Genomic DNA, 16,045 nt, shown 5'->3' with positions numbered 1-16,045 from the left:
ATAATATATCCTATTTCTACTCACTTTCTGCCACATGTTCACATCCGGGTCATATGCATACACCTTCTTTGTGTTGTCGGCAATGAGATAGATAAGACCGTGCTGGCTAGCCGACCGAGGAGAGGACAGGTATCGAGGCAGGAAGGGTGATGAAATCACAGCCCAGAAGTCTGCTCAAAAGTTAAAGTTAGCCACAACCAAACAATCTCCTCAATGGGTGAAAACTACATGTGCACACACATGACATCCTGGTATTCTTATACAGGGTGAGTCACAAAAATGTAGCAGATTTGCATAATGTATTTTAAAACAAGAATGTGGTCACAACCTGCGACAAAACCCAGTAACGGGCTGATTGGGAAGCACGCATTTAAAGAACTCTTAAAAGATGAACAGAGCAATTGGGAAACACATTTAATGTGCTATTGACAATTAACTCGACACCTCTTATCCATGTCACAATCTCCACGGTAATATCAGAACTAGCTGATTCGTCACAGTCATGGATTGCTTAACCCCAATATGGGGCCATTAAAAAATTACGTAACACCATTTTTAATTTTTTTTAGTAACTTGCATAATGTAACGCTTGATTACTGTGCGTTGTGATGTACTGTGTGTTCTGACGAGCCTGATTAAACCTTACCATTATTGTACATATGATTAGATTTTTTGGAGTCACTTATTGTGAATAACACTCGACCCAAACAATGCCAATGGAAATCTGACGCAACAAACCCGAGCAATGTATAATCAGCAGAGGCCAACAGGCCTAATATGTTTGTGTGGGTGCCATAGCCATGGTGGGTGGAGTGAAGTGATAGATGTGGGTGTGGTTCGGCATCTGTCCAACCAATGGGTGTACATTTAAAAAATCGACCTCCAACAAGAACAACAACAATAAGAAAAAGAAAGAGCAATCAGAGATTGCAGACCCTCGCCAGGATGTGTTTTTAGTGTTTTTTAAGGCTTTTGTGTTAAAACAAATATGGCGGCCAAACCACGTGATCGATGACGTCATCATTATTTGTTTTCTAAACTAATTTATTCCTTGATGATGCTCAAGAAATTTCATCTGGATCGGATGAAGTTTTGTACTTGTCAATTTATGACGTCATAATGGAGGCACCATAATGAAGAAGAAATGCGGGCAAGGGGGTTAACATGGAGAGATGCAGAAAATAGGGCAAAATGGAGAAGATTGTCATGGGGACCGCAAGGCTAACCCCCGCTCTTGTAGGGAAAATGGCCTTTAAAATGCATGTTGTTGTATAATGGAGGCACCGATGACATTGTAGCGGTTACCGCTGGATGCCCACAATCGCCTTGCACCGGCCAGAACACGGCCAGACGCGCCTCTCCCGGGCATGCCCGGACTCACTGTTCCCGGGCACGCCCGAACCTCCCGGGCACGCCCGGTCTCGTCTTTCCCGGGCATGCCCGCTCTCGCCTTTCCAGGGCTCGCCCAGAGCGTCCGGGCATGCCCGCTATCGCCTTTCCAGGGCTCGCCCAGAGCGTCCGGGCATGCCCGCTATCGCCTTTCCAGGGCTCGCCCAGAGCGTCCGGGCATGCCCGCTCTCGCCTTTCCAGTGCTCGCCCAGAGCGCCCGGGCACGCCCAGCCTCGACTTGCCAGGCCGCAGCCAAACACGCCCGGGCAGGTCCAGACTCGCCTTTCCAAGGCTCGCCCTTGACACCCGGGCATGCCCGGTATAGCTTTTGTCGGGCAAACATCCCAACATAAATGTGTATATATATTGCTGCCCGATAAACGGGCTTTTGTCAGAATACCTGAGCTGTTTTGTTTCAATAAAGCAACTCGGACGAATTCCGTCTTTGGTCGCGTCACTTCTTTTGACTCGCGTTGGAGCGCAGCTCCTTCAACATCATCATTAACATATTTTAATTCCCCATGGAGAGTTCTTTACAATGAGCCATGTCTCAATTTTTTCTATTCAGCACTTTCGGAGATATAGAGGTGCAAAGTTTTCCCGTTTTTCCAAGATGGCGGCCGAACCACGTGACCGATGTCATCATGATTTTTTTTATCCACCATTTTATGCCGACATGGCGCTCAGGAAATTGCATCTTGATCAGATGAAGTTTTGTACTTGTCGAATTATCAAATTATGACGTCATAATGGAGGCCTTGGGCCGAGAGAGTTAAAAATTGGGCACAGTCTATTCCAGGGAAAGACAAATATGTGTGTAAAGTTTGGCGATTCTACGTGCAATGGTGTAGACGTAGTGCTGCGCAAAACAGACAGACAAACAGACTAACAAACCAACCGATCAACATACTTGCCGGAATCTTTTCTGGCAAGTAACAAACCAACTGATCAACATACTTGCCGGAATCTTTTCCGGCAAGTAACAAACCAACCGATCAACATACTTGCCGGAATCTTTTCCGGCAAGTAACAAACTGACTCAAATGCAACACCCTCTCCTCTGGCGAGGTTAACAATAACAACAACAACAACAGCAACGCAAAGCCCTTGTATACCTGCGACATGTCGCTATGTCGCAGGTAAACATCCTATTTGGTAGTAATGTCAAATATTGTGAATTTGGTGGAATAAGCATTCAAATTGCTTGTGGTAAATGTATTTGACATTTATATATATATTGCAGGCAACCCATGGCACAACTAACAATGGAGGGGTGAATCACCATTGTCGAGAAGAATGTCGAGCTTAAATCTGTGATGGAAGTGCAGCGTGCATTCAGAAGACAATTCCATAGACGTAATACACCAACCTCGACACCTTTTTGTCATATAGTTTCAAAGTGGAGAGGGACGGGCTCTCTGAAGAACAATAATGCAGGACTCTCTGAATACCCGAGGAATATTCACACTCCAGAGACCGTGAACAAAAAACGTGTGAGTGTGTGTTTGTGCATGTGTTGGTTGTTATCTCCATTTGTGGGTTCAGGAGGTGGAACAAAGTCCTCCCAGGACCCAAAGTATCCACCTCTGCTTCGGTAAGGGATCACGGTTCATGGACCAAGCTGTAAAACCTTTTCAGAGTTTTGTTCCAAGAGCTCTTTTCAGGATCGTCACCGAACCCCGGATTGCCTCCAGTTGTAGTTAATTTGTGGTAATATTCCCAAGGATGGATTTCAAAATCTCAGTGAGGTTTTTCTTTATCATTCCTGTTGCTCCAATTATTTATCACTGGTACAATTTCGATGCTCTTCAGCTTCCAAGATCTCTTGACCTCATTTTTGAGGTCCTGGTACTTGGTCATTTTCTTGATTACTGCGTTGTTTAGGCCAAAATCGCTGGATACTGATATATCAGTCAGCATTGTTGTCTTGTTCTTTTAGTCCCCGAGTACAATGTCCGGACACAATGCTTTGTTTTATATGTTCACGCTCGATGGAATCATCAGGTCGAACATGAGCATGACGTCCTTTTTAAATGATTGCCCTTGGTTCGTGTTTCCATGAGTTTTGTGGATCTGGGATGTTTAAATTTTTGCAGATATGACAATGAATCACTCTTCATACTTTGTTGTGTCGTTGTGTGTAAAGCTGTTCTGATAATAGTTTTTTGCACCCAAGAGCAGGTGACTAGTAAACTATGTGTGAGCATGTACGATATAATGTTAATGCATTTAAAATTTGGCTGTGAATAGACCCAGCTTGTTCGTTTAACTCTCAAGCATCAGGAGAATGTGTTACTTGTTCTTGCAAAATCACCTGGGATTTACATGGATAGATAGCTCCAGTGTATAGTCAGCTTAATGTCAACAACACAAAGATAACAATGTATAGCATGGATTGTATGCTGGGAATAAGGAAAGCCAAGGCATCCATGCAACATTGTGAGACCTCATACCTGTAATGGGGTTATAGCACTGCAAAGCGAGTGCTGTGTACTTAAGAGCACAGGATCCAATGATGTAGAGCCGGCCTGAGCATCCCGTTGCCGTGAAGTTGCTGACATATTTGATGGTAGGACTGACGAGGCACCAGCTGTCGTCGTACGGGTTGTATCGTTCTACCTCTACCATGTCTGATATGCTACCTGTGAAAAACAACAACTAAATAAAACAGCGTACTGTATTGCATACGTCATCACATAGTGTGTTCAAATGTTTAAGATCATAACTAAGTTAGTCGAGAATGTATTTAATCAACATTTCCCCACCACTTCATTCTAACCTTGCCGATTCTATCCATAAAGATGCATTATACTTCCTCATCAGATCTGGCTCATGATAAACAGCAAGGCCTCAAAATATTGCTCGGCAGTGTTTCGGTGACGAGCAAAAAAGAGTAGTTCTAGTTTATTCTTAACCTATTTTGGGTTCAACTTAACAAATGCAAAACCTCTGAAAATTAAAGCAAAAGGTTCAAAATTGAACAGACTACGAATAAATACATTGAATAACTTTTCAATCTACAGGTAATTTACTCGTTCTCGATTCTCAAATAATTTGGGGGATGAGGGGGGAAAGGGCGAGAGGGAGAAGGAGAAAGTGAGAGACAGAAAGCGAGAGAGGGAGCATCACATACTTATAACTCGAGTTATAGTGTGCAAAAATATTTTCAAAGGCCACATTACCTCTTGACCTTTGACCTGTTCAAACCAAAATTTAACCGGTTCATCTTCACATTACAGTCCATAATACTGCCAAGTTCGGTTGGGATTGCTTTAGTGGTTCACAAGTTATTGCGGTACCAAATTTATTTTCAATAAATGGTCACATGACCTTAGACCTATGACCTTTTGAACCCCAAATAGAATCACTTCATCTTTGTATCAAGGTCCAAACTTGTGATAAATTTGGTCAGAATCCGTTCAGTGGTTCACAAGTTACAGTGGTAACGGAAAAAATGAATCGATAATGGGCGCATGGGCAACCCCAAAACACAATGCCTTTGGTCTTCGGCTGCGGGGGCATAAAATTGCTGCAGTGTGACAAGATAAATACGTTCTCAAATGTAGTTTGCAAGTAAGCAAACAACCCACAATTAAACAATGAATAATGGATTCAACATTACATTTTGATGCTCGAAAGGGAAATTGATTGGAAAAAGGAAACCTTCCTGGAACGAACTTCCGGGGAGCTTAAGCGATGGTGGGTCGTCCGTCTGTCAGTCCATCAGTCCGTAAACACTTGCAACTTCTCCGAAACCGCTGATGGGATTATGACCAAATTTGGCACAAATTATATTTGTTGTGTCATGACTAAGGTTTGTTCACGGCATTAACAAAATCGCGGTCTTAGGGGATCTACCAGGGGTCAAAGTGGATCCAGGTTTAACCCCCCAAAATAGGAATTTGCTTTTTCCTCTGAAACTACACATGCAATTCCGAAGAAACTTCACCACAACCTTCACCACCCGTGATGTACCGAAGTTTGTTCACGGCACTAAGAAAATCACAGTGCGTGGGGGTCTACGGGAGGGTCAAATTGGGTCCAGGTTTGACCCCCCAAAATAGAAATTTGCTTTCTTCTCTAAAACTACACACACTATTACGATGAAACTTGACCACAACCTTCACCACCCGTGATGTACCGAAGTTTGTTCACGGCACTAAGAAAATCACAGTGCATGGGGGTCTACGGGAGGGTCAAATTGGGTCCAGGTTTGACCCCCCAAAATAGAAATTTGCTTTCTTCTCTAAAACTACACACACTATTACGATGAAACTTGACCACAACCTTCACCACCCGTGATGTACCAAAGTTTGTTCACGGCATAAAAAAAAAAAATCAGGCCCCGAGGGGGTCTATTGGGAGGGGGGTGGGGGTTGATCCCCAAAACAGGTATTTGATTTCTTCTCAGAAACTATACACGCAATTCCGATGAAACTTGACCACAATGTTCCATACATCACCCATGATGCACCAATGTTTGTCCCCGGCATTTAAAAAAAATCGAGGTGTAAAATAGTCTATGGGGGGGGAGGGGGGGGGGGTTGCCCCCCAAAATAGGAATTTGCTTTCTGCTCAGAAACTACTCACGCAATTCCGATGAAACTTTACCACAACCTTAATCACCCGTGTTTTATCAAAGTTTGTTCACGACATTAAAAAAAAAAAATCAAACCCTAAATGGGTAATGGGTCTATGGTAGGTGGGGAGGTGGTGGAGGGGGGAAAAATAGGTTTTCTGTTTGTTTGTTTAATGTCTTATGATTATGTTAGTATGATTCTACATGCTGCCCTGTCTTCTAGCAACCATTGAAATTGGTTTCAAATATCTTTAGTCAGTGCAGTATACTGTTTATTCTACCAGGTGAGTGCCAGGGGTATTGCTCCTATTTTTTTTTATATTGTAATGCACGAAATATACAGTATTTAAGTATGTGTGCAAGCTCCTCCAAGCATCTTGGATGCCTGTAAACAAAATTAAAAAACCAAGAAAATATAATTTGACATGAATACATCAATGGATATGCCTCCGCCAAAGGTCACATGACCTTCGCCCCTAAAATCTAATCCGTTCATTGTTGTATCATGGTACATACACTACCGGTCAAAAGTTTTATTTAGAACACCTCAATTTTTCCAGTTTTTATTGAAATTTACGCAGTTTAATGTCTCGATGTACTCTGAAATTAAGCATAGAACAAATAAACAATTGGAGATAAAAAAAGAAATCATAGAATCATTTTGTTTAACAAAATTTAATTTAAATTTTTGACTCAGCAAAGTAGCCATCTTTTGCAGATATAACCGCCGAACACACTCGTAGCATTCTTTCTACAATGGAAATCAAATATTGTTCGGGAAGTTCTTCCCAACACTGTTGCAGAAGTTCCCACAAATGTGTTGCACTTGCAGGTTGCTTTGCTTTCACCCTTCTGTCCTGGTCATCCCACACCAGCTCGATGGGGTTTAAGTCTGGAGACTGTGCTGGCCATTCCATGATTTGAAGCCTACCGTCTTGTTCTTTTCCTCGAAGGTAGTTTTGACATAGCCTGGGGGTGTGTTTAGGGTCATTATCTTGCTGTAGGATGAACCCCTGACCAACTAGGCATATACCAGAGGGTATTGCATGGCGCTGCAAAATGCTGTGGTAGCCCTTTTAGTTCAGGGTGCCAGTCACTCTCTGCAAGTCGCCGACTCTGGATCCAGCAAAAGAGCCCCAAACCATCACGCTTCCTCCTCCATGTTTGACAGTTGGTGTCACACACTGAGGAACTATCCTTTCGCTTACTCGACGGCATCCAAAAACCCTGCGTGACGAACAAAAGATTTCAAATTTTGATTCATCGGTCCATAAGACCTTCTTCCAGTCTTCATTAGTCCACTGGCGGTGCTTCATGACCCGGGCAAGCCTCTTTTTGTTATTTTGCCATCTTAGCAATGGCCTTCTTACTGCCATTTGACCTGTCAAACCTGCAGCTCGAAGTCTTCTCTTCACAGTTGAAACTGAGACTTGCTTACTTCGACCAGTGTTAAGCTGTGCTTGAAGCTGTTGTCCTGTGAGCCGCCTATCACGCAAGCTGTTGACTCTCAGAAACTTGTCTTCTGATTCTGTTGTGGCTTTGCGTCTGCCAGACCTCTTTCTGTCAGAGTTTCCTCCAGTTTCCAAGTGCCTTTTGATGGTGTTGGAAACTGTACTCACTGACTCCTTAGCTTTCTTTGCAATTTTTCTGAAGGAAAGACCGACACTTTTAAGGGTTATAATTGTCTGTCTGTCTTCCTGCTTACCTTTGTATCATTTCAGGTTATTCACTGGACTTGAATTGCTTAAATTTCAATAAAAACTGGAAAAATTGAGGTGTTCTAAAACTTTTGACTGGTAGTGTACTTGTACCAAGTTTGGTCAAAATGAAAATCTACTTTCAGCTAAAGGTCACCTGACTTTTGAGCTATGACCTCAAAATCTAATCAGTTCATCTTTACATCATAGTACATACTTGTACCAAGTTTTGATACTATCCCTTCAGCGGATCACAAGTCGTCGTGTTAATGAAAATTTCCAACACACACACATGCACGCACAGCCGGATGGTCAACCCCCCAAATACATAATGGCTCTGGTGCCTTCGGCTGTGGAGGCATAAAAATATAGGATAAGTGGATTATGCAAGGACCTCCAACAGAATACATCTCTCCGTTGAGTGCTGTGGCTGCGTGGTTTGTGCGGGAACGAAGCATAGGGGCAACGGGATACCAACACCCCTTTGCAGGGTTGAGGCACCAAGTCTGTTTGGTTGACCAGCTGTTCTCTGTGGAGCCTCTGGAACCACCTGCCACAAAAAAAGATTGATGTAAACATTTGCATAAGATGTGAACATTTGTATAAGAGTTACAATTAATTTCAACGATGCTTTGTGATATATATTCCTTGCCTCAATGGCAAGTGGTAAAGCATGTGGTGAGGTGGAAAGAACTGGGAAGTGGCCGTGTGCTGTGTGCAGGAGGGTGTCGGAGTGAACTCCATTCAATGTACAATGTGCGCTGAGTGGGTTCATCAAAAATGTAGTGGTCTGAGAGGGTCATTAACCAGTATGGCAGCTACATTCAAGTGTAAGGTGTGCACAGAGGGAGCTGCAGATGGAGGAAATGTTGAGTTGGATCTTGGAGACGGCGTGAAGCTGGAAGGTGTGAAAACATTTTGCTACTGAGGAGACATGCTGAATGGAGAAGGTGGATCAGACTCGGCAACAGTTGCTAGAGTGAGATGTGCATGGAAGAAGTTTCGGGAACTGAGTGGCATGCTGACGAGGAGGGGAGTCGTTGAAGCTGAAGGGAAAGGTGTATCCTGAATGTGTGAGAAGTGTTATGATTTAAGGGAGCGAGACATGGGTAATGAACGTAGAGCAGCAACGAAGGCTGGAAAGGGTGGAAATGCGAATGGATCGGTGGATGTGCGGAGTATCGTTGAGAGAGAGGAAGACAAATGATGAATTGCAAAAGATGATGGGAATAGAGCCTGTGATGGATGCTGTGAAGAGAAACAGATTGAGATGGTTTGGTCATGTGTTGAGGAAGGATGAAAGTGACTGGTTGAGAAGAGTAATGGAAATGAATGTAGAAGGAAGTAGAGGATGGGGAAGACCGAGAAAGACTTAGCTAAAGATGGTGGAAGAAGAAATGCAGGCAAGGGGGTTAACAAGGAGAGATGCAGAAAATAGGGCAAAATGGAGAAGAATGTCATGGGGACCGCAAGGCTAACCCCCGCTCTAGCAGGGAAAATGGCCTTAAAATGCCTGTTGTGTATATCTATCTATATATATATATATATATATATATATATAGATATATATATATATATATATATATATATATATATATATATATATATATATATATATATATATATGCATATATGAGTTCAAAACACACCTGGTCACAAGTGTGCCGCACTGACCGGGTCCTCAGTAGAGGTCCTCAGCATCATCCCGTTTCGGCCCTTCAACCTCGATATGGTCAGCTGAGGTGGGCCAGCAGGGGCACATACACATCCACATGCAGCAACTGCACCTGGATGCGTACGAGACCCCCACCCCCAGCCAGTGCGAACAACAACACCTCCGCATCCAGAATCCACAGCACCAAACAAACATGGTGGAACACTCAAACACCCACCTTTATATATATATATATATATATATATATATATATATATATATATATATATATATATATATATATATATATATTGTTGTGGATATGAGAATTGTGTTTTTTTTATTGTGTAATGAATTGTAAAATATCACCCTCCTTCCTCCAGTTGTTGTGTATAAAGGTCAAAAGGTCGTTCCCGTAGTTATTTCATATACCACACGTAGCCAATCATATATCCTTCTATACAGTTATCTCCTTATTCTATGTAGGTTAAGGCCTTTTCTTCCATTAATTGAACACTCCATTGCACCGAATTAAAATAGGGTAGAATCCCTTTCATTCCCATTCCTAAAGCATCCATTGCCAACTGCATTTGGGCGGTTTTCTTCATCCCAAAACTCCATTGAGCACGCGGCCAGCTCGGAGAAGAAAGGCGTGCCTCCGCACCTCGTCATAGGAAGGAGGAGTGAGTCGGCCCCGCTCAACCAATCCAGCACGAAGGGGTTTGGCTTGAGAGGGCGGAGAGAGAACGATCTGGGAGGTTCACGAAGGTTCAAGGGTGGGGCTTATATAACCTGCGGAAGACGCCCCCACCTCAGATGAGATACAGAGGATGAGCCCTTGGAAAGCACGCGACGCACCTGAGACGAGCTGCGTGATCCAGGAGAGGAGAGAGGGATGTCCCATGAGCTTTGAACCACCGCAGCTTTGAACCACCGCAGCTTTAAACCACCACAGCTTTGAGCTTCGACGGCAGTTTCGACCGTGGCCACGAAGGAACGGCGGCTGCTGAACGTGCCGATCGAGAAGGGGGCGGCGGCTGCTCACTCCCGGCCCGACCGTGCTCCGGTTCCAGTTGGACCTTCCTCTCCTTCCAGCCAATCGTTCCTGCCTTCATTCCCCAGTCATGTAAGTGTGCTCGTAGTCTGTCTTTTGTCTTGTCGTGGGGTACCAAGTAAGACTGCATAGGTAAGCTAAGGTGCACTGTGTCTGCTTCTTCTTCTTCTGTTTTTATTTTATTATCCTTCCTCCTCCTTGGTTTCTTTTAATTGTGTAAATATTAGTAATAAATTATATTTGTCCTTCATACCTTTTGTCTCCTTCTTCTTCACATCCTTCGTCTTTGTCTTTTACAAATTGAATACCTGTGGCACGATTTGGCCAACGTTCAGGATCGGGGTAGTCTCTGTTAATGGCTCGAACGTCGGGTTGCTAAAAACCGCTCGGCAACTAGACCATCCAAACCGGGGTTCGAGCGGTACTTGTCTCCCTAGTCTGCGGAGGGACGGATAAAGGTATTCGGGATAAACCCTGGACCCATAACCCTGATCCGTTCCATCCCGCGGGAAAAAGTTACAAGTACCAGGACCGGGGAGACGGCCAGCTTAACAGGACAAGGGGCTAATCACCCCTTGCTCACGGGAGAGCCGTCCCCCGTATCCGTAACAATATATATATATATATACACCCACCTGTTACATATACTGAGTCGTTCAGTGCCGTCACAGCAAAACCCCACTTGTCGTATTCTGGAAAGTCGGGTAGGACATGCCACTCATCTGCAAATGCATACGAGCACACTCACAATTATCATGTTACTATTCATGACAATGGCCTTAAAATTATTCACCTAAGTTTCAAAGAGCGACAGTTTGCATCTGTGCCACTGAGTGACAAATGTATTTAAAGTTCAACTTGATGGAGTACGGGAACCATGTAGTGTCAGAGAAGAGAAAGGTGTGCAAGCAAGCCAGATATACCCGATAAACTAGCACTGCAAATCACCATTAAATCAAACAATTCAGAGGCAACCATGCACTTTAAGTGAATGTCAACTCTAAATAGTGTGGCCTGCTGCAGTGCTTGTCCCTCACCAGCTTTGGGCTCATAGAAAGCAGTGTTGTGGGGCCTGGTACGTCCTGCTCCAATTTCTCCCTCACCATCCTCCATAGCCCTCCCACCAACCACCACAAGAACCTCACGTACTATATCACTGCCTTCCCTGCATGCCTCAGACTTCTTATAAACACACATGAGTTACCAGCACCTCAGTGCTTGTTACATGTCAGTCTGAGATAATCAGACACAGCAAAGCTTCAATGAAAAAGACGTCAGCACAAAATATGCACATATATAAATGAAAAATAAAGTTCGAAGTTGTAACATTTAACATGGAGTAATGGACCGGGAGCACACAACCTGGCAAGTTGGAAAAGCACCAAAACAAACAAAACCAGAGAGATCATAGAACACCTTACCCCACGACGGGGTTAATGAGCGGCAAATCTGAATGCTTGTGATGCTGTAACATTTTGTCTAAGTACTGCCAGACAAACAGACTAAAAAAAAAAATAATAATCTTCCTCTCTGCCATGTACGATCGGGACAAATTCAAAACCAAAGTTAAACTACAGGTTAGTTTTCCAATTCTTGTTCTTATTTGTGTTCAAAATACAACATTCAATTGAAATCAAGTTGTTCCTCAATCATAGACTGATGTCTGTCGACAAAGACAGATATACAAAAGTGAACCAATTGCTTAACCCCGCTTTGCGCTTCGAGTGTGCGGGGCAGAAATTCTGATTTATCAATTCCATTTCTGAGTAGTTAGCCTGTTTACAGAGTTGTTTGATTTCTACTTATTTTTGTTTAAGTGCTTTGACAAGTATGCTGTGATAAAAGTATCCCAAATGTAAGAAGCACCAGTTATTTATTTATTTGGTTTAGGTTAGTGAGGAAGCCTGGGGAGGAGTACCAACAGTACACCTTTTTGATGAACACTCCACAGAACACCTCCATTCACTATAAGGAGGTTACTGTATGAAGATTATAATCAAGTATAATCAATCTATTTGTAGGGGTCCAATTATGGAAAACACAAGCAGGCAGGACGGCTGGAATAAGTGTCCCTTTGAAGGATGGCAATGTCTTAAATACTGGGTGTCTAAGTGCATATATCATTACGAGGAAGAGAGTGTGAAACCATAATTTAAGCTCCCAGGTGAAGTACAGTTTTAAGATGCTTTAGAATGGCCACGGCCACAAGCTAACTTGTTCAGCAGAATTCCCGGTCAGTACTCCTTTGGCACGTCCGAGTATAATATACAGCATTGGGGTAATTTTTTTTACAAGGGTACTTCAAAATTGATCTGCACGTCTCATACAAAATTGAGGCCTGTGGTAGAGATAGGACATGGAACAGGACAGAACTCCCGCGATGAAGCTGACTCTGAGGACCTTTCACTCACTCACCGCAGGCAGGTTGGTGGTCTTTCTGTCTTCTACCGACTCCTCTCCGGCCTTGCTGCCCCAGCTCTGTCTGTGCTCTGTCCCCCAAATATTCCTACAGGTCGCACAAGATCTGCCAGCAACCCTCTGATGGTTAAACTGCCAAAATCAAGACTCTCAGCTCACCTTCACTCCTTCATTCCTCTTTTTTCCCACCTCTGGAACAAACACCCTCACTCTCTTCAATCGCACTCCTCCCTCCCGGTCTTTAAAACAGCTGTTCACCACCATCTCTTATCTTCCCCCATCCAAAACCTTGATCTTTTCTACCCCTGTCAATTCACCCCAGATCCACTTTATTTGAAATACCGACTTCTTTCCTGGAAGTCCTAGCAGTGTCCATGTGTTTTATACTTCTCCCACCCCCCCCCCCAAACTTCCCAAGCCCTCTCCCACCCCCCCCAAACTTCCCAAGCCCTCTCCCTCCCACAGATCTAATGATGTCCCTGTTCTCTGCTGTTATACTTGTGTGCTTCCCTCTCTCCCCCCATGTTGTCTGCCGCTCCCTTTATTGTATGTTTTGTGTGTCCGATTGTTTTTTTTGTGATTGATGTTAGCTCTTACACGAGCCTCGATCTTGTATACAAAAAAACAAAACTAAAAAAACAACAGCTAGAGCAGAGTGGAAAGTGGGGAAACACACCAACAGTAGGGTCGAGGGACACTTGGAGGAAGAATGGGTATGGGGAAGAATACCATCACAAGGATGGGTGGGAAGGGCACAGGAGGTGAACAAGAACGATACAAGCTCAGATACAGTACAAGAATGTGGCTGAAGAAACAGGAAGGGAAAACTGGGAAATGAAAGAGCAATGGAATAAAAACCAGAAAGGTGGATGGAGGGAGAAATTCCAAAAACCTGGAGAGGAAGGGGACAAATTTGTTTCCTGGACAGAAGAACGAGATGGAACAGACCAAGGAAGTTAATTGCACAGGTGAGAAAAAGGAGGAACAGAGGAGTGCAGGTTAGCAGTGAGCCTGGATTTTGGGAGCTTATACAGAGCCTGGTGTTGGGCTAGCGGCTAGGGTGCCGGCTTAGGATAACCAAGGATCCTGGGTTCGAATCCCGGTCGATCGCTGAATTAACGCCAGGGGGGTTGACTCAGCCTGTCATCCTTCCGAGGTCGGCTAATTGAGTACCAGTTCACTGGTAATTCCCTGCTTGTCGTAAAAGGCGACAAACAGGGTTGGCGGCAGGAAGGGCATCCGGCCGTAAAACATTGCTTCAAAAAGGGGACCAACAAAAACAACAACAAACACGGTGCCCGAAAAAGGCCAACCCCCACTTTGCAGGGAATAAATGGCCTCTAAAGGTGGTTTTTTAAAATTTTATACAGTTGCATTTTTTGCAAGAGATATAATTGCATTTGCTTTGTTGCCCGAGAGCTAGTGCACAATGTCGCCTCACACTCGGCCATTTTGTGGGCCTAACCTCCAGGGAGGCCTGGGCTTGCACCTTAGGGCCAGACCGGTGCTCATTACAATACAATCTTAATTATGAGTACAAACAAAACTGTACAACAAATTTTAAGTATGCTTGTTGCACAACTAAAAGGTGAACAGCATGCCAGAGCTCCATGGAAGCGATACACCAAACACCCTTTCAATTGCCTTTAGATGAACGATATAGGTATAAAAATGAGATTTCAAATAAATAAACATACTGTGGAAGTTTTAGCTTATGACCCAAAGCATTAGTTTGTAAAAGATAGTATCCAGGGATTTTTAAATCCACATGGTTGCAAAGAGGACAGCCGGCTCAACATCCACTGCAAACGACTTGCTCCATGATACAGCACCCTGTGCTGGCATTTCACGATAATGCTTTAGGTATCCTCACTTGCTTCACTTGATCTTCCAACAGCCTGCAGCACTCAGGTGAGGCTCGTAACAGCTCATCAGCTGCTACGAGCGCCTGGACATCGCCTGTTGGAATCGAGGGCAAATGGGCCCCACGAAGGATAGATGCCAATGTAGTCAGAAGTTCACCGTCAACACTTTGATTCCATTCAGTGTTGCTATTCCCTAGGTTTCCTTCAACAGTTCCTCCGTTCTTGCTTGGTTGAGTCCTTTTATCATCATCTTCATCACAGTGACTCATTTTGGTATGACTTGTCCCATCGCATTCAACTGCATCACCTTGAGTGGAACACCCTGCCACAATCACTTCACCCTTGATGGTATCGTTGCCACTCCTTTCTACAGAGCAGCTCTCCACGAGGGCACAATCACTGTGATCTGTATAATCACTGCGACCAAAATTACTTTCGCTTAACTCAACTTGGCGAACAGGAGCTTTAGCCCATATAAGTGCAGCTTCCACAAGGCGTCGCCCCCCACGGGTGCGCAAACTAGACGAGTCCAACAACCCAACTAGCTGACTGGCCGGAAGCTGCAAAAATTCATCCTCCTTGGCCACAGCCAAAAGGTGCTCCAGCAAGAAGGCTTGAGCTCTGGCAGCAAGTTCTAAGAGACCTTGTCGTTGTGCAAACTCCAGGATGCCCAAACAATTTGCTGGTTCAATCTGCTGCAAGAGATATCTGATGCAGACCTGTAACGGCACAAGAAAACAGAAAGGTAGCTTAAAATAGAAACCAAATCAGGGTGCCCATTCATTTTGCTTTTACCTCCAACCAATCCAAATTTGTTTCCTGTAACACAAGCTTACATACTTCGTAAACTTTTAAACATTTACCAACCATTTTTATTACTCCTGCCAGGGAGTAATGCATTCACTCGTGTGCGTGTGTGTGTTCGTGTGTTTGTGAACAAGATATCTGGAAAGGTTCTGAACGGATTTGGATGAAAGTTGGTGGGATGATTGCCCTTGGGATAAGGAAGAATTGGTTAGTTTTTGGTGAAGCTCAGGATATTATTCCGGATCCAGGAATTTTTTGAAGGATTTTTTTTACCATTGGAAGATAGGGCTCATTTTTTTTTAACATTATCTTCTATATATTCTATATTTAACATTGTGATATGAAAATAGTTTTCATATTTGTTGTAAATGTAGTTTAAACTTGTGGTTATGCGTTAGAGCGGTGTATTTTTGTCCCCCGTCGCACCGCGGAGCGAAAGGGGGACTATGGTTTTCCTCTCCGTCCGTGCGTGCGGGCGTGTGTGCGTGCATAAGCGAAGGACCGCATTCGAATTTGGTGTGTGGGTGCAACCCACGTCAAAATCCAAGATGGCCGCCGCCATGTATGTCTGATGCCATGTAT

At 44.0% G+C, this 16,045-nt stretch overlaps 1 protein-coding gene across 7 annotated transcripts in view; it reads right to left on the bottom strand.

The window, feature by feature from the left end:
- Nucleotides 1-16,045, bottom strand: part of KLHL30 (kelch like family member 30) — a 51,934-nt gene that overhangs the window by 2,728 nt on the left and 33,161 nt on the right. For 4 of the 7 annotated variants that reach the window (XM_068112331.2, XM_068112332.2, XM_068112334.2 and 1 more), the window contains 6 exons: nucleotides 14,665-15,375; nucleotides 11,411-11,555; nucleotides 11,009-11,095; nucleotides 8,060-8,215; nucleotides 3,843-4,031; nucleotides 25-170 (listed from right to left, as the gene is read on the bottom strand). In XM_068112331.2, the coding sequence (XP_067968432.2) occupies nucleotides 25-170; nucleotides 3,843-4,031; nucleotides 8,060-8,215; nucleotides 11,009-11,095; nucleotides 11,411-11,555; nucleotides 14,665-15,375 (1,434 nt within the window). The remainder of the gene's footprint in view (nucleotides 1-24; nucleotides 171-3,842; nucleotides 4,032-8,059; nucleotides 8,216-11,008; nucleotides 11,096-11,410; nucleotides 11,556-14,664; nucleotides 15,376-16,045) is intronic. The other 3 variants (XM_078775705.1, XM_078775706.1, XM_068112333.2) reach the window with 1 other exon arrangement.

This window comes from Myxine glutinosa, chromosome 4 (genome assembly GCF_964187855.1).
Source record: "Myxine glutinosa chromosome 4, kmMyxGlut1.1, whole genome shotgun sequence".
Lineage (NCBI taxonomy): Eukaryota > Metazoa > Chordata > Myxini > Myxiniformes > Myxinidae > Myxine > Myxine glutinosa.
This window is presented reverse-complemented; position numbering and strand designations above follow the sequence as displayed.